A 26,513-nucleotide genomic window follows, 5' to 3' on the forward strand; every position below is an offset into this window, starting at 1 on the left:
GTGATCAGTAAAGCTTGGGTTTCCTAGGAAAGCGGTGCCGTCATATAGCGGCCGTCATATTACGGACGCAAATAGACGGTCGTCTTTACGGTGATGACATGCGGAAAGTTCCACGGCCGTTTTAACACACCGTCATGAACTTTTTGTTAGTTGTATCATACTTACTAACCTGTTTTATTTAATATTTCTCAAATTTCATGACACCAATTCTGTTTTAGTTGACTTTTTCTATAATCTTTACTTTTTATATTATATATTGCTTCGTGGTTACGAACGAAATCTATTAAAATTTCGTCGTCCTCGCTGCTCCAAGAGTTGTAACAAATTTTTGACGTTGTTCCGAAAAAAAAACACAACTACGTATTAAAAAAGTTTCACCGCTTTCAATAAAACGTTCACCAAACTATCTGACACCGTCAAGACGGCCGTCATGCAAATGGCGGCACCGCTTTTTGAAGTTACGGCGTCAGTTACCGCTCTCTAGGAAACCGCCCCATTTTGTTTACATAGACAACGTTCTGGTGACGTCATTCACCGCTGTATTACGGCCGCTATATGACGGCACCGCTTTCCTAGGAAACCAAAGCTTTACCGAACAAACGAGGCATTCGGGTTACTTGTCAAATGAAAACCAATCTGTTAAAGATTGGCCTTGATTGATTCGTGATGAAATCGTGTAACGTTAATAACGGAGCTAGTAACGTTCCTCGTTTCCCGAACACCTGTGTTTTGTCGCGCTACATCCTTAACCCCACACCCAGAGACATTTAAATGATTACTTAAGTCACTCCTCAGTGACGGATTGTCAAAGAAATTCTTCAAAAAGGAATGGCTTAAATAACCATAAATGTCTCTGAGTGCGTCCATTACATTTTTCTTTATGACATCTCCACTAGTCATTTTGATCTCCATGGGTGGGTATACCTATCTAGCAAGAAAGGTGTGTGGGGTTGAGGAAACTCGCGCAGCGCGAATTAGATATAATAAATGTAGACCCTTATGCTGTGGTCACATTGACGGAAAATGCCGTTATACTCGCACTACCAAGTGAAGCCACTACCGCTAAATAACTGTTGATAAATGCGAGTGTAGCTTCCTTTCTGTTTACTGCGTTAATAATAATTAACACAATAATAACTGCATTGAAGGACGTTGCCATAGGTATTCTAAAGTGTGGCCACAGCTTATGACCCTACAGTCTCTATTTCAGTTTACTATACAGGTAAATACGCAAAGCGGGAGTACCTACGGGTATGGCCTACAGTTACAGCGCCTTCGAATTAGCGGATTTTCTGTTAGTTTTTACACACTAGCGGATTGTACGTGTGGCATACATGACATGATGAAAAATTAGAGCGGAAAATCCGCTGGTGTGAAAGCGCTGGTAGTAGGTGGTCAGGACATCAGTTGCACAGCTGCACAAAATTAAAAACAATTCGCTACACGGCAGGGTTTTCGAAATAAAACAACAATGTTCATTTTATTTAGTCATTTATACAATTTTGGAATCATAAATTATATGAAAAACAAAAACCATTCTTACAGTAGGTACAGCTTAGCACTGCCACGTTACAACTTAAGTACAAAAATTGGAAAAAGCTCCAGACATACTATGGAATTTATCGAAACGGGTATTGTAAGCAATATAGTTTCGTGCAGAAGTGAATCAGGAATGGGAAAGTAGACATTATTATATTCAGGATTGCATTTCTTTCTTAGAAACTGAAATTGTTGGTTTAGTTAGTGCCATGATGTAAACAAGTAATTTTGTGCCAATTCCACTTTTTGGACTTCCCGTAAATAAGGTTGTTGTTGTACCTTTTCAAACTGAACTGATGGTAACTTTCATTAAAGTTCTTTTTAACAATGAATCTAGTCTTTATCACGACTTGTTTATAAACCTCCGCCTGAACTGACGGAGTCGCTCACTCGCAATCCTAAAGATACAATAAGGTCTAATGTCCAAAGTAACCTTCCGCAAAGTTACCAGAGATTATTTTTCTTCCGCATCATTTAAAACATTGTTCTGTTTAATTACAATATGTATACTAGCCATCGGCAAAAAGATGGTTAGTTTGTGAGCATTTCTGAGTAATACACTTGGCTCAATATAAGCATTTAATTACAATTTTTCGTATTAACCACACCTATGAGCCTTCGCTTCGCATACCAGACAGTAAACAACCACCACATTAAATAAAAATGATCACTGACCATAGTGTCTTTAAATATATACCACGCGGCGAAAGTGATCAAATGAAATAAAACAATATATTCATATACATGCTCCAGCCAGGGTGTGACGTAGCCATGACGTCTATGAGAAGATGTACCGTGGACTTGCTTCACGAGTACGTCTGAGTGAACACTGCTGGCTATAGAATACCTCCATACAAATAAATAGCCAGAACTACATCCCAGTCAGTTGCTCAGTTCACTCGCAAATAGTATTTTCATGAATCGCCAATAGGTGGTTGAACTATTCAGTTTTTCAGCTTCTGTCTATTTACTTGTAAAGATGAACATATCTTAAGTATTGTTCACTAGGACGTAACGAGTTACATTTATTATGAATAACACGGAATGTTTCACATCAAACATGCCTTGAATTTTTTTCTTCATATTTGTGCTTTTACAAGGTCTCAGTTATCCACGATATCATCGCAACATATCACATTTTCACAATAGTGTTATAAAAATAAATCCGTGAATATCAAACGTATAATTTCGACTAAACAGCCTAGGACTATGTTTGGAATCGCTCATTAAATTACCAAATAGTTATGCACGTACGATTTGATGAACTCCGAAACAGACTCATGAACTAGAATAACAGTATATTTTGACCGGACAGAAGTTCCTTAAAATGTCGAACTTCAGTAAACTATCCAGTGATGTCCTTCAACCCTATAATCAGCACTTAACATTGCACCATTGATTTTAATATTTCAGTTTATCCCAATAGAGGACATAAATTCAAGTCATGATAACAATCCATTGTTTTAGCGAAGTCGACAAATGTCAGGCTAGTGAGCTGGTCACACTTCGGATGTTACCTTGGGAAATGTTTCCACGTAACAAATATTCGTCGACTTCGACAAAATCGTAAATATACCACCCTAGATTACAACAATATAACAAACATTTCCAAATTTTATTTTGATATTTAACTCTAGGTGGATGTAGTGCCAATGACATGACTAGGGAGCAATGCAAAGTCCTTTCGTTCAAACAATGATCAATTAAATATTAAAAATTTAGAATTTCATGAATATTCAGTACCACTACATATTCATTATAACAACGAGGATATACATACATATATGTGCATATCACTTGCTTCACGAGCGATGGGACCATGAAAAATCATAAATATTTTATTCGGAAAATTTGTACTTAATTAAGAATTATCTGTTGGCTTTACTGAACCTATGTTACATTAACTATAGGAGCTAGAAAATGGAATTTCTTCGCCATTACACCTATTTATCTAATAATACTGGATGGATATTAAATATAATAAATTATCGCGAAAAATTCAGATTATTTCATAAGATCTCATCATTTTTTTGTAAGTATACTAGTCGAAAAGCTCTTAATATTATAAATCCTTAATGTTATGTATTGTAAGAGGATAATGTAATTATGTATCTAAAGAATTCGCTCCAATTTAACTTACATTAGGTGATGAAAGATATAAGAAGTAATTACATATCATTTAAATTCAAATAATAGTGTAAGCTCGTAGCTAGCGTAACCCGATTCATTGTTCATAGAGTAGGCGATCAAATGAACACGACAAACTTGGATGCTTTAAAGATTGTCGATACTTATAAAATATTGAATAAATAACTCGTAACGTAAACTTTTGTATATTTAATATTGTTCCGTGTAGATAATCTTGTAAATAACGCCAATTATGTACGTCAATTTATATAAATAAATACGTTTATACGATATTCAATTTGAAATTTGTGATTTTATATTCAATATTTGAACACGATTTGACCTGGACGGAGAGGGGGCTGGTGAACAAGGAAAATTATACCTACTAAGATATAAAGTTTATACGAGTTCCGCGCGTGTCACACTCCTCGTGAGTCCATCGATATCGGTGAAAATAAGAAATGCGCAGTGTGAGCAGCGTGACAAGCCCTAGACAACATTATAACATTAAACAGCACTGCGATGACTATATACTTGAACTTTAAGCGCAATAACACGCGTAAAGGCATCTATCAAGAAGTAAAACTGGCACATTTTTATTAAATCCGCAAAACATACAGCGGGGTCCCATCGTACGTTTCGGAATTCATGCAAACACAACGGCCTCGCTCGTCCCTCAGCCGAAACAATCCAAGCAAAACATATTAAATATACTTAAAAAAACAACAAATATTTCGATATACCACACACTGCTAAAAGTTTGCAGATATCACCTAACTATAAATCTTAAATTAAATTCAATTTAATTTACAGATAAAATTACTGATTACAGTTTGCTTCCTAAAGACCATATTAAATATAGTCTGTCATAACGGACATTTCAGACTTCTTAATAAATTTAAATTTTTTCCAACTCCTTCCTAACTACAAGATTGATATTAAGTAGTACTCAAGTAAATAGAAAATCGTGATTTCTCATGTGAAATCTACGTGGCTTTACTATCTACGACCATTTAATATTTTTGTCTTGTCAACATAATATTATTTGAGAATGTTTTACGAAGTGTGATGGTTGAGAAATTATAATCTTACTGTTTGCACCGGGCCCGTGTTAGCCGCCTCTGTATACATATACTACGTACGAAATATCAACTAATAATACTGAGCGAAAATTATAATACGCCTATTTTAACTGGCGTTACTACAATTTTGGCCAACTTGAGTAATTCACAATTTACCACTATTCTGTTTGTTGTATATGAGAGTCGACCACACAGGTGTTACCCGATCCTTCCCACGCGATCGTTGCCAGGACAAGGCCCGCAATCATCTGACGCGATCAACTCTGCCCGAAACTCTGATTCACTGCATCATGGTTTGTTTATGTTTGTCTTTGTATTTAGCTTTATTAGTAAGAGCAAGATGCTATCATACCACTGCATCATGTTTAGGGCACAGTTAAGCCAAAGATATCGACACCATCTCAATGTGACACACCACTTGTGACGTCAGTGCGTAACAACGCAGCAATATTTAAACTGCAGACAAGAATAGAGATTGCGAAACTAGTGAGGTCACGCAGCAGATGTCTCAAACGTGTACGTACAATAAATCTGATAAAAGTATATACTTAGGTTACAATCGACCAAGACTCATTTACACCATCTACGACGTACGTTGTGAAGCGCAAGGAGTCTAAGCGGAGTCACAGTATCTGAGTGAATTGAGACTGATCCTAAATGCGGGATTTAACTAGACATTAATTTGCTATGATTAAACAGACACGTAATGTAAATGAGGTTTAGTCACACTTTTACATCATACCCTTACTGCAAGACAACCTTGTATGAACACCCAGTTATTATGTCTCTGTAAACAATACTTTTGGAGAATCTTTCTAGGTCGATTGGTGTCTCTATGCTCTTTCTTAACAAATGAGGAATGAGTAGAAATCCAAAATATTTTACTTGATGGCTTATATTCGTTACAAGGTCTCTTTACAAAGTTCGCCGAGACTAAAGGTCTGATGATCACGTATTAGATACTGGGTGATCGCTGCCATCATGGTGGTTTGGGTTACTTATTGTCGCGTTGCAGCTTCCTTCACAAGATTGAAAACAGGACCCGAGTGCTCTCCAATTTCATAAACTATAATATAAAGTAATGTGCTTCCTACACTTTATACTTGGTACATTAACATTGACTGACATTTATTGTATTCGTCGCAACAGCCTCGGCGTTATACGTATGTAACATGTAGCATACACGGTCTACTAACTCCGAACATTTAACACAAATCGAATATATTGACAAATGAAGTTGGCGAATGATAGTCTTTACACATTGAGCATCAGTAGAATGTAATATTAGACAGTGACTGAAATGTTTAACAATGCGATTCTTTCAGGGCTTCTCCGTGATGTTTTCAGTACGGACAACGTTGCAGTTATGACGTGGGTTGAATTGTTAGTTTGTTTTGTGCTATTTTGTTATTTGTATGATATTACTTAGTGACGCACGTGGCTCACCGCAACGTTGCTTATAAATGATTGCCCAAGTTTTCCATCGATAACATACAACAGACAACACATACGCAGTATTAATTAAGACTACCATAGTAAATTAATTTGCCAAACAATTCGAATCTAATTGACAGACATTATTGATATTCATTACAACGAAGACACTCAAATTATTATAATGTAATCAGTTAAACATTGCTTTCTCTGAAGCATACACCTAATTATGAATATGAAGTCGTTATCTGACTATCACGTTTGTCATGGCCGAGGTTTGAGCTCCCGCTCTGGGTCTATAGTCTGGAGTGTTCTAACAGTGACTGGCAACTTTATAACAATTCGCTACTCTATGTCCTGCTATTGCTCAATCTTTGCAATAAACATATATACAAAAGGAGAATAATAGTATAGCATATCCAACAACTTAATATATCTTTAACTTCGGAACAAATCTCTTCAGGTCTCACACCTCTTATGATCAGGAATCAGTGAGCGTCAGTCACTGTCAGAAATCCACATCATTAATAGTTATTACAATGAATTACAGAAAACATTTTCTTATTAATAATTAAACACCACTTGACATTGAAACACTGTTTTTTAACTGTTTACTAACACTCACGAATTAGTTTTTCAGATGGAATGATCGAGGGTGCAGACCAATTGATGAATCACAGCTTGCCATCGCGTTCTGTCGAGGAGCTCGGGCGTGGCAACGTAGTGTTCACAGCGATCATTCTCAATCTTTCACTCACTTAATCTGTTTGTGCTAAAAGTCCTTTGAAACCGCGTGATCTAATCTGCGTGAATGATTATGAATGCTCGATGCTTTACAGCGATGAGCCTGAATCAACTTGTAATCTTGGCTTTGGCCTATTGTATACACGGATAAGAAGTGGATCCAGAGATATTATATACCCAGTATAAGGGCAGCACTTAATCTACAATATCTACTTATCTACACTAGACTATAATATAGGGCGTAAATATGTCTTTTCACCTAGATGTTTTTTAACGCTATGAAATGTGTAATGATATGATGTAATAATTATTTCGGGTGTAATCTATACCTAATAATTAATTGTCTTCTTTACAACTCAAGTCTAAACAAGTCTTAGGACAGACAGACGGGAACTGGTCAATAATTTATTTAAACTTTCTTGCGCATTTTACGGATTTGTTGTTCAGTTGCTGGCGTGTAACGAAATATCAAACCGTATATTAAGGTATCAAACAACGGTGGAATAAACACCTCGAGACAACATTCATGCTTTTAAAAGTGACATTTTTTTTGTAATTGGTATCATTTGTTTATGTTAGAACAATACAGAGCCTACTAACAACAATTACTTCGGCTCGCATGCATGCAATGCAGCAGTTGTTCGCAATGTTATTGATATAATTCCAATTTAAATACTGGCATAGGAGGTGTTGCACTGCGCTTCGCTGTTTCGGTCGAGTCACGTCTGCCGCCTGACTTTCTTACAACATATATAATAAATTCACTTCTTTCTAGATATGTTTAAACTGTATAAGCTAATACAATCGTTATGACTTTGTAAACGACTGAAAATATAACTGTCCTCGCGTATAGTGCTGTAAGCGCTCACGCAGCCACCGAGCGCCACGCTTGCCGGCCAGCGTCGCGTGGACTCACGAACCGTGAGCGCCCACACAACCTCTGCTCTACGTATAAATAATTAACATCAATAAAATTATCAATAAAATAACAACAATGATGATAGACAAGTATTTGCCGTCACATTATGTACACATATTACATTTAAATAATTACAATAATAGCCGAGACTGTTGCGCGACGTGGTCTGGGCACGGGACCGAGGGCGGGTACATCGAGGGTCATCATTAATTACTGGAATATCATTTGATATTGTTCCACACACGACGATTTCACAACAACATAAATAATATAAGTACGGTAACTTATTCTAAATTCAATCTGGTTTCACGAACTTCTTTCACATGGTTGTGGTAAATGCTTGCTGTCCCGAAACTGCCATTGAATTGGATGATTGAACTATTCTGAGTAGAGCTTCGCGCGGTAGACAGCGGTACAAGACGTGGGGTGGAGCAGCCTTGCGTCCGCCTGGAGGCAGTTCGGCGCCAGATGTAGGGCCAGCGGCCAAACAAATTAGCTGTGACTACATGAGTGTGAGTGTACGCATGTCCGTGTCATGTCCAGTGATAGAATGTCCGCGGCCGGCAGCCGGGCCGGCGGATTGCGGCGCGCGCATCCCGCCCGATACAACTATTTACAAACTATGGTCAAGCTTATAAGCGACATTTTTTTAAATGTCCTCCGTTAACGGAAATTCTATAGGCCTATTCTGATTATTTTATTTGTCACAAAGAACCTAATTATTTATTACACAGTGTTGAGAATAGAAAGTGTAGGTAAGTATAATATAAGCTTTTTAAAGCAGCTTGTTTATTATTTACAATTGGAGGCGATGGCCGCAGCGGATCGCACTCTCTGTAGAAGCGTATTTAAAATAATTTTTTTATTGTTTTTTAATGATTTTTTTAAAACTTGTTCTTCTTAACCTTAATATGAGTAATCTAATTGGGTTTGAAATTGAATCAAGCAGCTATATATAAAGTTCACAGTAAGATTGTTGTGTCGGGTTAGTCGGCGGGATCGTGTCGGTCGAAGTGTGTGTGTGTGGCGGGGGCGGGTGGCGGCGGGAGCGGCGAGGTCAGGCGCTGTTCACACGTGGCAGGGTGGCGGCGAGCGCGCCGGCAACCGGCCGCGCCACACTGCCGCCGCGTCGTCGTCGCGCCGGCTCGCCACGTCTGGAAACATTGTGGGGTTCTACTTAAACATTGCCAAGTAAGCTCTTATTGCGAATCCGTAATAACCAGCCAGGCCATCATCGGGGTTAGGAAACACTGGGTCAACAACTACAACAAAGGGTTACAACATCACAAGGCAAACGTAGGTTTTTGGTACACACAATTAGGACAAACATCACGGGTGACGGGTGAATTGGTATTGCCGACACGTTCAGAGAGACTTTTATATAATGTGTCGACTTTCCCTTCTAGTAGCAGGAGTTCGGTTGTTACTCCAGTTGGCCGAACTATTGCAACTTCAGTCTATGAAATAGTTACCTAAATTGTATTTTTATAACACTACCTACACAACATTTTTATTTACATAATTTAGCCTCAATTATTTTCAGATTTCTTCCCTGAAAACAAAGGTAAAGAGGTTCCCTGTACAGAGCTAGAAGACGTTTTTCATCAGGTAAGAGAAATAAGCTGAAAGCTATTTAATACTTCTCTTATGAAAGCCTAAATCTGACAAGTACTGTACAAGGACACTGCAGACTAAACAGCCAGCCGACAGTTGACCTGATGGTTGGCAAAGAAGTCGTGGCGAAATTTCAAAATTCACAAAACAACGATTAAATCGGTTATTGAAATCAGCAGGTAATGTCTATCAGCTCTCGGGCTGATGCTACATCAACAAAAAATATCACACTCTTTTATAGAAAAGTCCTCCTAATTTAAATAATCGTAATCAACATTTTTATTTAACGAATACCTGAAATCAATATCTTCGTCAAAATGTCAAACTTCGTAGTAATTTGCTACGAATTGCTACGAACTACGAAACTTCGTAGACCGAGAATAAGTGGCGCTGTCCAGTTATCAACTTCATATAAAAAGCCTTCCTAAGGCACGCGCTCTGATATTCATATGCACCACCCTATAGCGAAACACAACACACGGGCTCTTCGTTCAATATATTTATCAACTACGGTTATTTATTTAAAATCTTTTTTATTACATTTTACACATCCATTAAAAACATTGTTGTTTCGTACTTAGAAAAATTAAAAGCACTCTTATCTCGATATCGGGAAATGTTGAGTATGCTATCGAACAGCCCATTGAACTAACCACGGCATAAAATGGCGCAGCTAGTTATTTACTAATATGGTGCAGATTGTTTTCGAGTGGTGATAACAGCAGGGTCAGAAGGGGCAGGCGGGCAGGGGAGGCGGGGCGCTGCGACGCTGCGGCCTGTCCCGAGCACGTGGCGAGCGGCCGCGGCTGACGTCACGGGCGCACCGATTCCGCAGCGCCTATCGATCGCAACTCCCGCATCCATTCAAGCCCGCACAACGACAACACTGCACTTGTCGACGTGTGCATTCATTCAATGGTGCCGTTCACTCAACGTCATCGTTCATAAAACTTGTAACGAGTGCAGCCCCACGAACCCCGCCCGCTCCCACCTCCCGCCCCGATAATTATACCGGGGAGCATGTAATAGCCCCTCATGGGAATACTACGTCTACGTACACTTTATCTGACACTTTGTTTTTATTAATTTCGTTTTTAATTAATAAAGTGCTTGGTATTGTGCTGTACGTACCCAAATAATACTTAGATCCGACTTGATATTACTGTGTACTAAAAGAATTCGACAGTAATAAACCTATTCAAACAAATAAGTATTAATCAATTTTATATGATCGCACTTAAAACAAAAACAAAAAAAGTATCTACAAGTTTGGTTACAATTATGGTTGTATTGATCAACATTCAGTTCACATTCATAGACTAGAATAACCTGTCAGGCTATAATTTTGATCTACATCGGATTTACCTAGATACAGTTGATGTTTGACGTTGTGTTGCGTTAAACTAATTATATCATTAACAGATCGATTATTTGCGGGACGTGATGAAACGAATATTATGCAAGTCACGCAGGCTCGCCTTTGTACATATTCGGAATATTGAGATACTAGATCAAAGCACCGCCTGTGGGCAAATAGTATACCTATGTACACGATGAAGCTTTAATCCTGATTACGATTATAGGTATATTTCATATGTTCGTATCCGAAATAATTTTCGCTTTCCTAAAACACAGACATATTTTCTGCCTAGTATAGGAAAAGGAATTTTAAAACCCATCCTATACATGATATACTGGTTCTTTTATATTTACCATTCCCATAAGATAACTGTGTATACCATGTACTAATTATTATTGAATAAACAGTAGAAAAACGTGAAAAATCGCGCTAGGACTGCCTTGTCCTGACATTAATTTATTTCTCAAAAAATATTTTTTCCATTTAAATAAAACATAATTAAAAAGTACTAGGCTCTGACAAAAATATCATCAGATAACCGAAAGACAGAAACTTTATGAATTACAAAAAGCCGAATTCACTATAAACCCAATAAATCCAAAAAATGCGACAACGCATAATTGTTGTAAATGTCGTCAATTATAATAAAAACGTTCACTTTAGGCGTTTGATATTCGTATGTAGGCATGTACAACAAAATCTGAATAATCGAGTTATATACAACAGGCTCCAGTAGCCTACTGCGAAGGCATCTTATATCCGGCCTTTGTCTGTAGTTACCGCGACGCAAATCGAGAGGAACTCTTAATTTCCTGCCTTTGATTGTTTACGGTGTAACACGTGCAGTTACTGGAAGTGGATGCGGACCTATATACCGAGACCTTCAGCACATCGCAAATTTCTATAATCACAGATATCGGATGTCTGTTGGCGTTCAAGATCCCTTGTCTGTTTACTTGATGTCGGAGTGCGAAATTGCCAAACTGTCTAAGTATTTACAAATGCCTTAATAATTCATTCCTTTAGGAAATACTCGTAATATAACAGATGGAAAATGTTTTCGTATCCGTAAAGTACCCAATGGGGAACATGTTAGATTTAATTATTTATAGGTTCTCCGTGATGTCAGTACTGTTGCATGAGGTACTGTCACAAAAAATACCCTTTGTGTGGGTCCACACTGCGAGCCTAGCGCGGTTGTTACGACGGGCGCGAAGTATCAAACATATGAAACTCGCCTTTGCGTCCATATTGAAGTGACTAAGGCGGAAGCCTAGTGCGATGGGACTGAGCGAGACAGCGTGCGTAAGTTTCAAACGCTTCTATCTTCGCGTTCTGGCCACACTACGGGCCTAGTCATCGAGCGACCTACTAAGGTGTTGCACTCCTGATGTAAGTCAAACCGCTACAAGAGCTCGCGCCTTCACTGTGGCCACCCCACGCCACCGCTCGCCGCGCCCGCCTAGGCTCCAGTCACTGCGCTTGCAGTGTGGACCCACACTTAGGCTGTTTAACTGAAGGCTGCGAAGACAATTTTTGCAGACTTTAACAGTTCACGAAGATAACGTTGGTTCAAGATTGTTGTTATTCAATTCTGTAACTTACCTTACAAATAATGTTTATAGCAAAATAGAAGCATATAAATATGAAGCTTAAAACTTGAATAATGCAAATATATTGAATTTTGAAGAAAGCGCGAATAGTGATACAATGTAAGTCTGCGTATCATGTTGCAGAACGCGAGTTGAACGCAACGCGTGCGGTATGACACATGGTGGGGCGTGCGACGGTGCCGACAATAATGTGCTTTGTGGCTGATTCAAGCGTTCTCATTACCAATTTATCTCTTAAAACTACCTGAATAATTATATTGAATTCAGGTCTTATATCACTCATTTGCTACTTTACTAGATATGTTTTGTCTCTGGCTATAAACATGGAGAGATGTCTCGTCAGCATTTGGATACAAAATGATAATACATAATATAATATGTATTAGTGCAAGATAACGAATAAGAAATCGAATCAATCATTACAAGTTGCTCTATTGATACTAAAGTCTCTCTGTCTATGTCTACTTAGCTCTTTATTTGGAATGATAAACGTCTGATGCTAAAATAACTAATATGTATGGTTCTTTCTATTAGCAATCGGCTAAGTATATAAAATTGGAGTGTTAGGAGTGGATGGAATTGGGGTATGGTGAGGGGGGATAAATATTAACTCCTTACCAAGCAAAGGCGTATTCTTTGCATACCCTCATAAGGCACATAACCGGTGATATAAGAAATATTTTAAGTTCATTTCACTTTAATTTGTTAAAAATAAAGGCGAACTGATGTAACTGAAACAATTACTAGGTAAGATAAGAACCTTATGAGGGTGACCCAGTAAAGCGTTAAATGTTAGTGATAGTGAGGAGATGATGACCTGGCTGAATGTGGTGGGTGGTACCGACCTGATAGTCAGACGTCAGTCTCAATAGCCTCTGCGGCATGCAGGTTGTTGACGCGCACGGTGCAGGTGGCCCGCCGGCGCGCGGTCTGCTCGCGGCGCGACGCGTGCGCGTGCGCGTGCGCGTGCGCCGGCGCCTGCTCGCCCTGCGCGAGCGCCTGTTGCCGGAGCATTCGCTGCGCTAACATCGCCTGCTGCTTCTGCAGCTCAGCTTGCCGCAGCTGTCGGTTCAATATTGTAGCACTCGCTTAAAACCTTTTCCTCGTTTTACAATGGTAAAGTTTTTCTTACGTTACGTCAGCGAAATATTTACATCATGTTTGTGCTCATATGCTGCTTATGAATCATCATTGAAGACCTCTTCTAGCCTAGGCTGTTTAGCCGGAAAGTTACTGATGCAATAAGAAATTTGATCCTAATCTAGGTTTTTTTGTCAGCTGGAGCATAATGTAGCCAAGCCTAACCATGTTGACTAAATGGAAAACTATTTCAATTTAGCCTGCGGGGTTGTCTTTTTCTTAGTAAGTTCTGCATTATCTATTACCGAATATAGCAGTGAGGCATGGCGCAGTAGGCAACTCACCTACTTATTGTCACGCAGATTTTAAAACAAAATATATTTGCTCAACTCTTTCATAATGTTTTGGAAAAAAGTTTTTTTCAAAAGTGAAGCTTTGTAAAGACCCAACTTTAAGAAGAATAAGAATAATAATGTTGACCATGACAATAGCGTAGAGTTTTGAGAAGACTAATAAAGTAAGTAGAGAAGAAATCACGTTGTAATGTCTTGTTTTCCAGTTGTTTCGCAACCGGGTCTCTTTGTTTTCCTTCCATTGGGCACGTGCCTTACTTCTCGCGTTCAACATAGAACAGTCTGTCAAGATATTATTTTATGTGTAAGGTATGAAGCAAGGGGAAGGTTTAGATGAAGGCCCTGTTCATTACATTCCAAACGTATGAAGAATTCTGGATCATTAATTTTAAATCTGTATACTGATGATATTATTACAAATAACATTTATGTAAAAATAAATCCTCCTATCATCCAATTAAAAAATATCCAAGCCACACGAATTATGTAGACTTAGCAAGTTGAATTATGTTCAAAAAGGTTCTCTATCAGGACTGAAGGTAACATAACTCACATGGTTCAGTCGCAGTGCGTCCTGGTGTTCGAGGGCTGCTATGTCGTCGACCCCGTTGGCCTCCATGTGCGCTTGCTGCTCGAGCAGGACTCTCTCCTCCTCCTGCAAGCGACGCAGGTTCTGCTCCAGGTGAGGGTCGGCCACCAGCGCGCCTTCCTCCTCCATCATGTCCGACGATGAGTCGTCGCTCAACGACGACTTCTTATGTATAGGACCTGAAACTGTACCGACATTGATGTACTCTGTTAGTGTGTGAGTCGGCCAAGCGGTTTACTGTATTATATGTCTAATACAATGCTTGTGGCTTGTTTGTTAATATTATCCTGTAATCAGTTTTGACATTGGTTGAGTATTATTTTTTATATTACTGATTTATTTTATTGTTTAATTTAATAATGGGTTTTTATTTTCTTAATTTTATTGCTTTTCTAAACGTGGTTATGCAACAACTTTGCATTGCAATGGCAGATGAGTAGCATTGCTGGAGTCAGTTTTTTATTGATATATGAAAATTTATACAACAATCCAACATAAAAGTATTGAAGACACAGTGAAATAATTCAATATGAATTGAATGTTGAAATCACTTTCACACAGTCTACATTTCTGAATAAAGTAATTTTCAATTTTACATAAAAGAAATGAGTAAAATCATTTAGTAATTCAATGTTATGTTTTTATGGGAGCTCCTATAAATTTTCATACACCTAAACTATGCAATAATTTTTTAACAGCTTTATAGTGTTTGATCAAATGATTTAAAATAATGTTGTCATTGCGCAAAGATGTTTGGATTAGTTTGACTAATTAAGGTAATTGAGAAGGCGTGTTTAAAATCGTATCAGTTTTATTTATTTACAGTGGATGGATGTAGTAAGAAGCTGCGGTGCTAGCCAATACTACAAATACAAACAAAGTATGAGAGTCCATCGCGAACGCTCTGGCGGCTTGCCATCGCACGCGACTTCGGCTGCCGCTGATTTACAACTTAATTCATTGATTGTTACCATCAACGCGCTTTGTATATACACGCAGTTTTAATATTACTTATGTCAAAATTAGGCAACATTTTACTTCACCAAATAATTGTAAGGATTCGTTTAACCGACCTTTTTGAAGAAGTTTCATAGTTTAATGTAGACTTTAGTTTTGTTTTTATGGACGAGCTGATAATCTAATAAGATCAATAATAGAGGCTCGTATATTCTTATGAATAATAATGAGGGTTAGACACACTTGGTATTTAAAATCAGTTCTGGAATCCAATGTCTTTTTGGATTAGGTACAAATAGTAGCTGTTATTACAATTATGAGATTAGCTTTTAAACGTGGTTTTAGCCCAAAATAAAGCAAAATTGAAATAATTATGAATGAAAAATGGAATGTATGGTTTATCAAAATAATAATAAAAAAAAACATAAACTTTCTGAAAATAGGACGTCACTAAAAAGCACTGGCACAAAAAAAAAAACAAAATTAAATAATTGATACTTACATTTAAATAGCGAACAATATTCACATGAATAAAGAAAAAAAAAACATAAATAAATCAGCCCGCTATTTTGATACGTATGTTTATCTAGTCATAAGGGCCATTCACATGCCAGCTTGCCGGTGAGCCGACCATTGAATGGATAGATAGCCTGAATGTGAATGCCGACGTAACTATACAGGGATGGCTCCTACTTATTGAGGTCAGTGGGATAGGCATCAAGCATTGACAGCTGACACTATTCGTGATCGTTCCTTGTTTCGTGTTCATAGCATTTAGGTGTGCAAGAATCAGCTGATAGGGCGTGAGTCAGCTGAAGAATTTGGCGCTGTACATTGCGTTTCTGTGTAAATAACTAGTCATAGCTATACATCTGCTCTCAGTACAACGTGAATTCCTTAAAATGGCCCACTAAATATTCTGATGCTATTCTGATATTGGAATAATCTCCGATTGTAACATAAAACACATACAAGTAAAAAATAAACACGTTTTGCACGTTGACAGCGTGTATCGAAAAAATACACAAACAATATGCGCGTATAAATATTGTTTGCGTATTTGCTCGATACCTACATGCGTAGCACATGTCCGTTTGGATTTCAGCACTCACACATCCAGTAACAGACAATTCGACAGTTCAAACGTCACGGGATCAATACCCCCGTCATGCCTTTTTGCTTTTTGTTTCGGACGCGTGATTTACAATTCGTTGAAATAGTTTTCTGAGAAATAATAACAAATCTTATAAAAAAACATAACATAATGTAAAAACCAAAAACAATGTCGAATGTAACTAAAAGAATAACGTTTTTTATTAAATTATTTTTTACATCTCTTACTAACTAAAAATATTTACACATGAAAAAACAAAAACAGTGCACTCGTTTGTCCCTTACGCGGTAATATCACGGATATCGTCTCTGGCGATTACTTAAGTCCTCGTAATACAAATATAAACAATAACACTGTCATACAGTCATTGGTCACTGCAAACCTCGTCCTTTTCATCGTCCTTCCCACCTGAAATTACCGAAAATCAACATAAAAGAAACGAATAAAACAAAAGAAAAACCGAAGCATGCTGCCAAAAATCAAATTGAAAATCTATGCATGCTGTGAATTAAAGAAAACTAAAATACAAATTTAAAAGGGACTGTCACAGTAAAATTGAACATATAAAACGGTTTATAGTTAATACATTATTACGGTTGTCAACATTCGCAGGGCAAACCAGAATGTTGGAAACAGTAACAGAAGCTGTGATTTGATGGTGAAGAAACATGATTGACTTACTAAGATAGGGCTCGCCCATGGTGCCAGGCAGGTATGGGCAACTGGTAACGTGGTTGAAGTTCTGGGACTGCATCTCCTCTTGATCAGTCTCGCGATGGTAGAAGTAGTTGAAGTTAGACACGATGACGGGAACGGGCAGAGCGATGGTGAGCACACCGGCGATAGCGCAGAGGGAACCGACAATCTTTCCCCAAACTCCAACCGGCCTAAACCACAGAAACATTTTATTAATTACAGCACTGCAAGCCCTTCTGATCCAGCTAATGAAATCAATCCAACTAATGATGAACTACAGAATTTTTGTTAAACGCAACTGATGATGGTCATGCGTTATTATATTCAATACTTACAGTCCACGATCAATAGGATATGATAATGATATCACGAAAAAAATCGGAAGAACTTAAAAGAGAAATAAAAATGAGTAACAAAAATGTTGACATACTGGCAGTGAGATGGATAAGTTTAAAGTGGTAAGACCATTCGCTTGGCAACTTTAAGGACGCAAGCAATACAATATCATTCTTCACCAATCATACTCGCTAGCATGTCACAGTATCACTGTAACATTGAACAGTTTATTGCAATGCAGTTTTTTTAACGCTAGCAGACATGTCCAAGTGATGAACTTGACCGTTTCAATCTATAAAGTATTAAAACGAACCATTTGATTCTTAGCAATATGCTACCAAAAATGAAATGTATTCGTTAATACTATTCACTCAACAGTTATGTTTATCAAAGGACATGAAAGTTCAAAGAAAAAAAAAAGAAAACTAAAACGGAACCTAAAAAGACACAATAATACTAAAACATTGACTACGAACATTGATTTCAAACCTACTTAACGACTTGACAGACATGCACTCGGAGTGTTACGGCGAAATAAATAAATAAAGGTACATTCCTATCTATCGAAAATGGTGTGTGAAAGCTAATGATCGGAAGCCAATGATAAAAATAAGCAATGAATCATTCTGAACATCAATTTCGCATAGTAGCATTCACGTGTAAAATTTACCATCGGAGACAAGTTTGCAGGGCATTCCAACAACTAGACAGAGAGAGATAGTGGCGATGATGATCGAAACGTTGGGTGCAGAAGCGTTACTATAGAGTTCTACTGCACACTATATAGAAGAAGTACACGACGGTATGTCAACGTGTGCATTGATATGAATCACCATTTTCGATATGTTTACGTTGGCAACATTCGTATAGCCACAACACCGAAACAGGACACATCGGACGGTACACATCTAGCGAAAGCGATACAGAGGAGTAAACATTCGACAGTGGACATTATTCGGTATACAACGAGTCACTTCAAGTGCTAGAGCATGCGCTCGAGCAGTGCGCCATCAGCGACACATCGCCACACTTGAAGTGTACAACTAAAGCTGTTCTCTCTCATATCATTAGAATACGCTTTGGGAGGGGCGATAGTCACACGGACGACGGGGCCTGTGGCACACTAGCACCCTATGTGTACATGTCTGATCAATGAGAAATTTTACAACTAAGCTTCCATGTAAAATTGTAAAGGTTCAGGACAGAAATGATGACACAAACATTTTATAAAATAAAAAGTAACAAGACATTAAGAAACGTTCTCGAACGTGCAAGAGTCTCAGTATAAAGGTGAATAAAACGTGTAATCGGTTAAGTTCTAAGCGAACCGACGATCAAATCAAACTGAAGCATAGTTACATGATGTGGCGAAAGAATATCACAATAGTGTTAAATATACCAATGTAATGGTTGGGGATAAAATGAAATGACGAGAAGGCAGAGATGAAACTTAGGGTGAAGTCGCTGTATCATACGTCATGTCTCCGTATCCTACGGTCGTCATTGTCACGACCGCCCACCAAAACGCATCTGGTATGGATTTGAAGAAACTGTTCTCACTTCCCGCCTCAGCGAAGTACACCGCGGATGAAAACAGCACCACACCTTGAAGAACAAGCACACACCAACGGAGAATACAGTGCGACATACAGTGGTGGGGATGGCTTGCGAGCGGCGGGGTCGGGGAAGGCAGGGCGGGGTGGCGGCGCGACACAGGTTACCTCATATCTCCATAGCCGACTGTGGTCATCGTAATTACCGCCCACCAGAAGGCATCAGGAATGCTATCGAAATTAGTGTCATGGCAGTCTTTGTCAGCAAAAAAGACAGCACTGGAAAAAACCACGACACCTGCGAACGCAAAATATAATGTGAACGCACCATCATGATGTGGCCGCGCTAGAGTTGAGGATTCATTACTTGAGGTTTTTATAAACGGCTTTTAATGACTTGTTATAGGATTTAATAATGGAAAAGATTTTACTGAATGGAATTAAAATTGAAGTAACCGGCACCGCGCTCGCCGCTCGCGCCGCCCGACCGGGCCCGTCCTGCTGCGTCACAATACGCATCCCAAAATCTTCTCTCCGTATCAGAAATACTCCTTGAGAACACTTTATGCCTTACTAGGTCAAGTATATATATTATTATAATTAAATCAACCACAATGCTTTCTGGACTTCATGAATATGTTTTATTGATTGACTCATTTTTTTTTGGTTTATAAAAGACCCACACGTTTGTGGACGTGTAGTTAACGTGCTTGTCAAGATTGAATGCAACATGACACTTACCAATGAACAAGAAAAATATCAATAAGCCAAGTTCCCTCATCGAAGCCTTCAGCGTGCGTCCGAGAATTTGTAAGCCTTTGGAGTGTCGTGATAGTTTGAAGATACGGAACACGCGCACGAGACGGATGACCCGGAGTATAGCAAGACTCATAGCTTGGTTGGTCGACTTGTCTTGCGGAGATACCGGAGCGCGTGGCAGGTTCAGAGTATCTTCCTCCTCAGCAACGACTGTCGCCAAGGTGATGAAGTACGGTATGATGGCTATTATGTCTATTATGTTCATCACATCTCTAAAGAAATTGAACTTGTTTGGACACGCCAGAAACCGGACGATTAACTCGAATGTAAACCATATTATACAGAGGGTCTCTATCAAGAAGAACGGGTCAGTGATGTCTGGTACTTCGTCTTCCTCGATCTTAGTGCCGTTGGTAGTGGTATTGAAGACCTTGTAATGCTTGAACTCAGGCAGTGTTTCCAGGCAGAAGATTACAATGGACAGCAAGATGACAAATACTGAGATAATTGCCACAACACGAGCGGCCTGGGAGCTTTCAGGGTATTCGAAAAGCAGCCAGATCTTGCGCTGGCGCTCGTTGGAGGGAAGGGGTTTTTCTTCCTCTTTGATGAAGCCCTCATCCTCACTGAAAGGATTTAAATAGGTTACAATAAATAAGAGCAACATGTAGAGGCGTTGGGCGTGCATGTGCTAGGGGCACTCACCGGAATTTGTTGGTGGCTTGCTCTCCAAGTTCGTAGAATTTAATCTCCTCGGAGAACACGTCTAGAGGAACGTTTACTGGGCGCCGCAGGCGGCCGCCGCTTTGGTAGTAATACAGGATTGCGTCGAACGAGGGGCGGTTCCGGTCGAAAAAGTATTCGTTCCTGTTAACAAATGATGAGAATGTCATAAAATGTACCAAAACTTTGAAGATGGTGATTGAAGACCAGATTTAGTCGAAAACGTGTCTAAAACATGAAATTATAATTTTACTTGAAGCAAAGATTACAGCAGTTGACTTGCGAGTTATCTGTCAGATTCATCACTGCGCGGAATCCGACTTCAGATAGTTTCAGGGAAACTTTTAACTGCGAGCATCTTCGGCTTTAGGCCTTATTTAAAGTTTATAAAAAGGATTTATATTAATAGATTATTAAAATGAAACTGACCTCAAGGGATCGAAGTAGCGTATTCTCCGGGCTGGATCCCCTAGAAGAGTTTCCGGGAATTGATTGAGTGTACGTAGTTGGGTCTCGAACTTCAGGCCACTTATCTACGAAGAAAGAAAAAGAAAATGTTACTATTATGTTTTATTCATTACGTGGCTCCCAAGAATATTGAGTAGAATAGGGTACCTAGATATAATAATATTTTTTTAATCAAAAGGTTCTATTGTGTGAAAGGAATTTATATCTATTTGATGAATATATTATTTTATTTAACTATTGACACATGTTTATGCTACGTCAACGTGTGTATATACCAAAATATATGCGTTTAAAAATATACCACAACCTACTAAGTAAGTATACGAGCACTATTCAAATTTACCAAATCCAACTCTTTTATTTGCTAGAGAGCCAAGAAAAAATTGATAAGTTTATTAACTTCCATCAATCGTTCACAAACTCGAGTCGTGGAGCAACAACAGAGCTGATTGCTCATAGAAACATGGGATATAAACAACACGCCCAACATGTCAAAACCCTTAACGTTCTCGCAGTGTGTTCAAACAGTCTTACGCAACGGTAGGAGCGTCCACTCTAAAATTGTAACACCCTTGAACTTTTTATTTGTGTCTACCACGTGTTAAGCGGACCGGTGGCTTCTAGTGTCGCTTCAACTTTTTGACAAAACACATGTGTACGAACGATTACTGCTTCACCTACATAATCTATTGATTTAAACCACCAAATAAATATTTGATTTATTCAACAACTATTTTAGAAATGGCAACGTTATTGAATTATTCTGGAGGCAACACATTTGAATACGTTTTGACCTTTCACATGACTCCGGTTAGTGCATTTACTTGTAACTGTCGTTTGCGTGACACGTTCAGATTCCATTAGACGGAATAAATCCGTTTTGGTATCAGGGTCAAGAGCTGGAGGTGTTAAAACCAATAATGTTCGGTGTTGGAAATAGAACTGTCGCCTAAACCTAGTTTTATGTGTGGAGAGTTGAGACACGGTTAATTACCAACACATCAAGATAACTTTGGTATACGTACTAAAGTTGTTGGTATAGTTACAATACAGCGAGTACTGGTTAATTATTGACTAGTACAAAAGCAGTTAGAGATGCAGTCTATATGAAAATAAGAGGGTTGGCATTAAAATGCACTTCTTTAAAACCCATGGGCAAAATTGGATTAATTCACTTACGGCCAGTTTTTTCATCAAAAGTTAAAGTTAAAGTAATGTCTAAAGTTAAAGTAACGGTCAAATTTGTTTTTTCAAGGCTAAAGTGACAGCAAAATTCATAGAAAAATTGAATTTAACCGTTACTTTAACTTTAGACATTTCTTTGACTTTTACTTTGGCTTTAACTTTTGATGAAGAAACTGGCTGTTAGAAGCGCATTTTGTGAGCAGTATTTTTGGCGCAGACAGAATCGACCGGGCGATGCCTTAACCTCCAACACAAAAAGACAGACAGCTCGAAGCGCAGCGCAATCAAATATTTAAAGAACTATTTTAATCTCAGACACAATATTACAATCAGTTGATACTAAAACTGCATTTAACTCGGTTCAATATGTTTTGGAACAGTGAGATTGACTCGCTGATTTCGGTATAATTTAAATAACTTAATTGATGGATGGACATTGACAGCTAAAGTAGCAAAATATGCTATTTTTGTAATACTGATATTTTTATTATTAAAGTGTCAACCAAAACTAAAAAAATATGATAACTGAAATTCGAAGTCAAAGCGCACACTAAAAATATATTATGTCTACCTAACGTGTAATTATTATTTTATATTGTAGAGTGTATTGTATTACTGCGAGTAGAAGTCGTGGTGGCCTAGTGGGTAAAGGACCTACCTCTCAAGTATGAGGGCGCGGGTTCGATCCCAGGTCGGGCAAGTACCAATGCAACTTTTCTAAGTTTGTATGTACTTTCTAAGTATATCTTAGACACCCATTGACTGTGTTTCGGATGGCACGTTAAACTGTAGGTCCCGGCTGTCATTGAACATCCTTGGCAGTCGTTACGGGTAGTCAGAAGCCAGTAAGTCTGACACCAGTCTATCCAAGGGGTATCGGGTTGCCCGGGTAACTGGGTTGAGGAGGTCAGATAGGCAGTCGCTTCTTGTAAAGCACTGGTACTCAGCTGAATCCGGTTAGACTGGAAGCCGACCCCAACATAGTTGGGAAAAGGCTCGGAGGATGATGATGATTGTATTACTGCGAGTAGTGTAGGTAGTCATTATTATATTTGTCCGTACCATACTTGTGTTCAACAACCCATAATTTGAGGATAATCTGAAAATCTTATTCCATACCAACATAATTACAGAAACTTTCTGTAAATGATTATTTTCTTGATTCAGGTTTTCGCTTTTGTAAACCACGGAATAATTCGAATACTTTAAAAAAGTAAGACATAGGTACCTACATATCTAACCACAAAATCTCCACAAAATGTGTAAAATATCTACTTAGGTACATAAATACAATATTTATATAGCATTGAGTTTCTTGAATACAGTGATCGATTTTGAGGCGAGATGTGTGTTTATATCTATTTCTAGCCATACAAAGTTTGTATACAACGGTGCAAACATGATGAACTTAGAGAGTTACAAGGTGAGAGCACTTTTCAAGGCGATCGACTGTTCACGCAAGTCGATCGAAAAGCAACAGGTGTCAGAAATATTATGCTTTTATGAAAATATAACTACACATACAGTGACTCAAATATGAAGTGAAAAACATATTTATCTACTGATTGTAACGGTCGTATTACTTCGATTGGTTTATTGATCCCAGTTTGTTATTTTCTTCGATTACAAAGTAGCTTTTATTGAATTCCATGTTATATATAAAAAACGCAATGTTCACTATTTTAAAAACAGTTATTCGCGTAGATACTGAGTTGAATTTGGTACAGTGAACCTACAATTTCCTAACATGGCGATATAGGTATTACATGTATTTGTGCGTAATGCAAAGCATGTCAACACGTTAAACCTAGACAAGATACGGGTACTAGGTATTGCTCATAGCACGTGGAGTGGTGGCTCGGTAATGGTCTTGTTAGCGATAAAAATAAACTTAACGGCAACGTCCCAGTAAATACTTACAATATTGCCGTGTTAACATATGCTTTTGAAAATGGAAGGTATGGAAATAAACGCAAATGTAATAAATAATGTCGAATGTGTATTTTATGTTGATCCGATCGCAACATAAAAAATTTAGTCATCATGCCCGGAAACTGTGGTTTACCGTTGCCGTGTCTACACACACTGAACTTGTGCGACACACGGAACGACCAAGCGACTTTATGACTGTTGTCCTTTTTGTACTGAATGTACTCAATGTAGGTAAAATAATATTTTATAAGCAAAAATTATAAGCCCGGTTTATTTATTAAGTATGCGATATGAAGTGTGTGAAACCCCTATTCCGGTCGAAAGCGGCACACTGGGCGACGTATCGCGCCGACGGCGACGGCTTCAGGAATAGCAGACGACCGCCGCCGCGGCCGGTGGACGACGGGCCGACCGCGCGCCCGCACAAATTAATCAAATCAATATTTACAAGCAAACGCGTACATTCACTTTCCGCGGACGCAAAGTTTCACACAGTAATTCTTTCGGCGCGGATGTACCACCACGGCTGGCAATGGGCGTATCCAAAAATACATTTTATTGTGTGTTCCCCAAGGGCGGCGCGAGTTGTACGTCGTACTGCAGCGAGCTTTTATGAAGAGATTTTAATTAATTTTCCGTCGTAAATGCAAACCGCGAATGGTTCCAGGTTTTAAGGTTGGATTTCTTTTTATAAGCTGCGGGATACGCGTTTGCGAAATACCGTGTCGCATGCGCTTCGGTTACAGAAGTGTCCGCACGTCTACGTAGAGCTTCGGGAAGCAATGTGTCATACCGTCGGGCAATGACCTAATAATTATATTGTCAGCTTTTACATTAATTAAATTAAATTAATAGAATATGTTTCGCTCAATGAATGCAGCGCTCAGCCAGCATTCGGTTCGCAAAACATCAATGGTCTGCACAATAACACAGTCATAGTTTTATGACATCGAAACCCATTTCACATATTCTTGGAACGCCAATTACTAAAATAGCATTCATTAATAACTATCGCCATCAGTCGCAGCTCGCTTCACAGAATCGTTTCGAGCCTCTACAATTTTGCAACAGAGTGCACTAAACGGAAATTGGAATGTAAACCTAAAGGCAATAAGTCACGGACTGAAAATTTTCTATAAGCGTTAGTGCGGCAGTTAACTCCCACACGCGTGCAGTTACGTGCTGCACTCACATCAGCGATTTGTCAAAACCGTGTAATGTGACTGCCCGCGTTTACTATTATTGCTCACCGCGCGCGACTAATTAAAGGATGAGGCAATCCCACAACCGCTGAAATGATCCTTGAGATCGTACCTATGTACTAGCTACTATAAGTTATAACCGTGTCCAATTAATTAGCTATATTACTATATTTTTTTAAATATCGTTAGTCTAAAATAAAATTATGATTACCGATTTAATAGCACAACTTTAGTTTTGACGTAACACAGGAATAGTAAAGTATTAACAGCCCATTTAACGCTGACGAAACTGCCGACGTTGAGCACCTTTTTGCTTTGAACGAGCTTCACAAAGTTCAAAGCGATATTTACTAACAAGGCAGTGAAATCGTGATATATCAACAGGTAGGCATAATCACGAGTCGTTGACCAATGGCCAGTGAGAAAATGAGTGTGGATTGACACGCGACCGACTGAGCGTTATGGAGAAAATCGATAGCGAGCGACGCAACTAAACCAAAAACTAGTAAGTCAAAATGTAATGTTATTTATTTCCATTACATTTCTGTAAGTATTACGTTGTAATTCAAACAATTGTTTCTTAGATACTAAAGTATTGCGTGAATATCATAATGTTTTCACAATTCACAATTGCCAAAAGATTTTACTGCCGTATCAAAGAATCGCTGAGCGAACCAATTCGAAAGTGTTGCTCTATTAGTCAGCTGTGGTAATTCACTAGAAAAACGTGCGATTTAAAAATAGTTATTTCGATTAAATACTGGTCGTAACCCTGACATGTTGTAAACTATTCAATCGGGGTTCATTCGAAAGATTAATGGTTCTAACATTATTGGAGAATCCAATTAACTGCAACGTGTACTGGGGTTTAATCCAGTTTTCTTTACAAAACACGATTCTGTAGCGATGGGAGCTAATGGAGTTTGTATTTTAGAGATAGTGAATTATATTGAAATGCGAAACTACATATGTTGGTATCTGTTACATATTTTGACATAGTGAGACGAATGATTGACTGAGTATCTTCATGCGTGACGGGACGATACGACCCAATTCTGTTTGCATCTCAGCTTTCAAGTTTAAAATATTTGATTTGTATAGTTTATTGTTGACGATTTGTTTCCTAACTATGTT

The 26,513-nt window shown here is 38.5% G+C and overlaps 1 protein-coding gene across 4 annotated transcripts in view; it reads right to left on the reverse strand.

Moving 5' to 3' along the window:
- Positions 1-1,474: 1,474 nt before the first annotated feature.
- LOC124645328 (potassium voltage-gated channel protein Shaker) overlaps positions 1,475-26,513 on the reverse strand; it is a 301,935-nt gene continuing 276,896 nt past the window's right edge. For 2 of the 4 annotated variants that reach the window (XM_047185128.1, XM_047185131.1), the window contains exons 3-10: positions 21,022-21,125; positions 20,575-20,736; positions 19,852-20,495; positions 19,033-19,162; positions 17,207-17,412; positions 14,419-14,639; positions 13,278-13,494; positions 1,475-9,018 (exon numbers count right to left, since the gene is read on the reverse strand). In XM_047185128.1, coding sequence (XP_047041084.1) covers positions 13,285-13,494; positions 14,419-14,639; positions 17,207-17,412; positions 19,033-19,162; positions 19,852-20,495; positions 20,575-20,736; positions 21,022-21,125 — 1,677 coding nt within the window. In that variant the 3' untranslated portion in view covers positions 1,475-9,018; positions 13,278-13,284. Of the gene's footprint in view, positions 9,019-13,277; positions 13,495-14,418; positions 14,640-16,696; positions 16,934-17,206; positions 17,413-19,032; positions 19,163-19,851; positions 20,496-20,574; positions 20,737-21,021; positions 21,126-26,513 lie in introns of those variants that run through there. The other 2 variants (XM_047185129.1, XM_047185130.1) reach the window with 2 other exon arrangements.

This window comes from Helicoverpa zea, chromosome 31 (assembly GCF_022581195.2).
Source record: "Helicoverpa zea isolate HzStark_Cry1AcR chromosome 31, ilHelZeax1.1, whole genome shotgun sequence".
Lineage (NCBI taxonomy): Eukaryota > Metazoa > Arthropoda > Insecta > Lepidoptera > Noctuidae > Helicoverpa > Helicoverpa zea.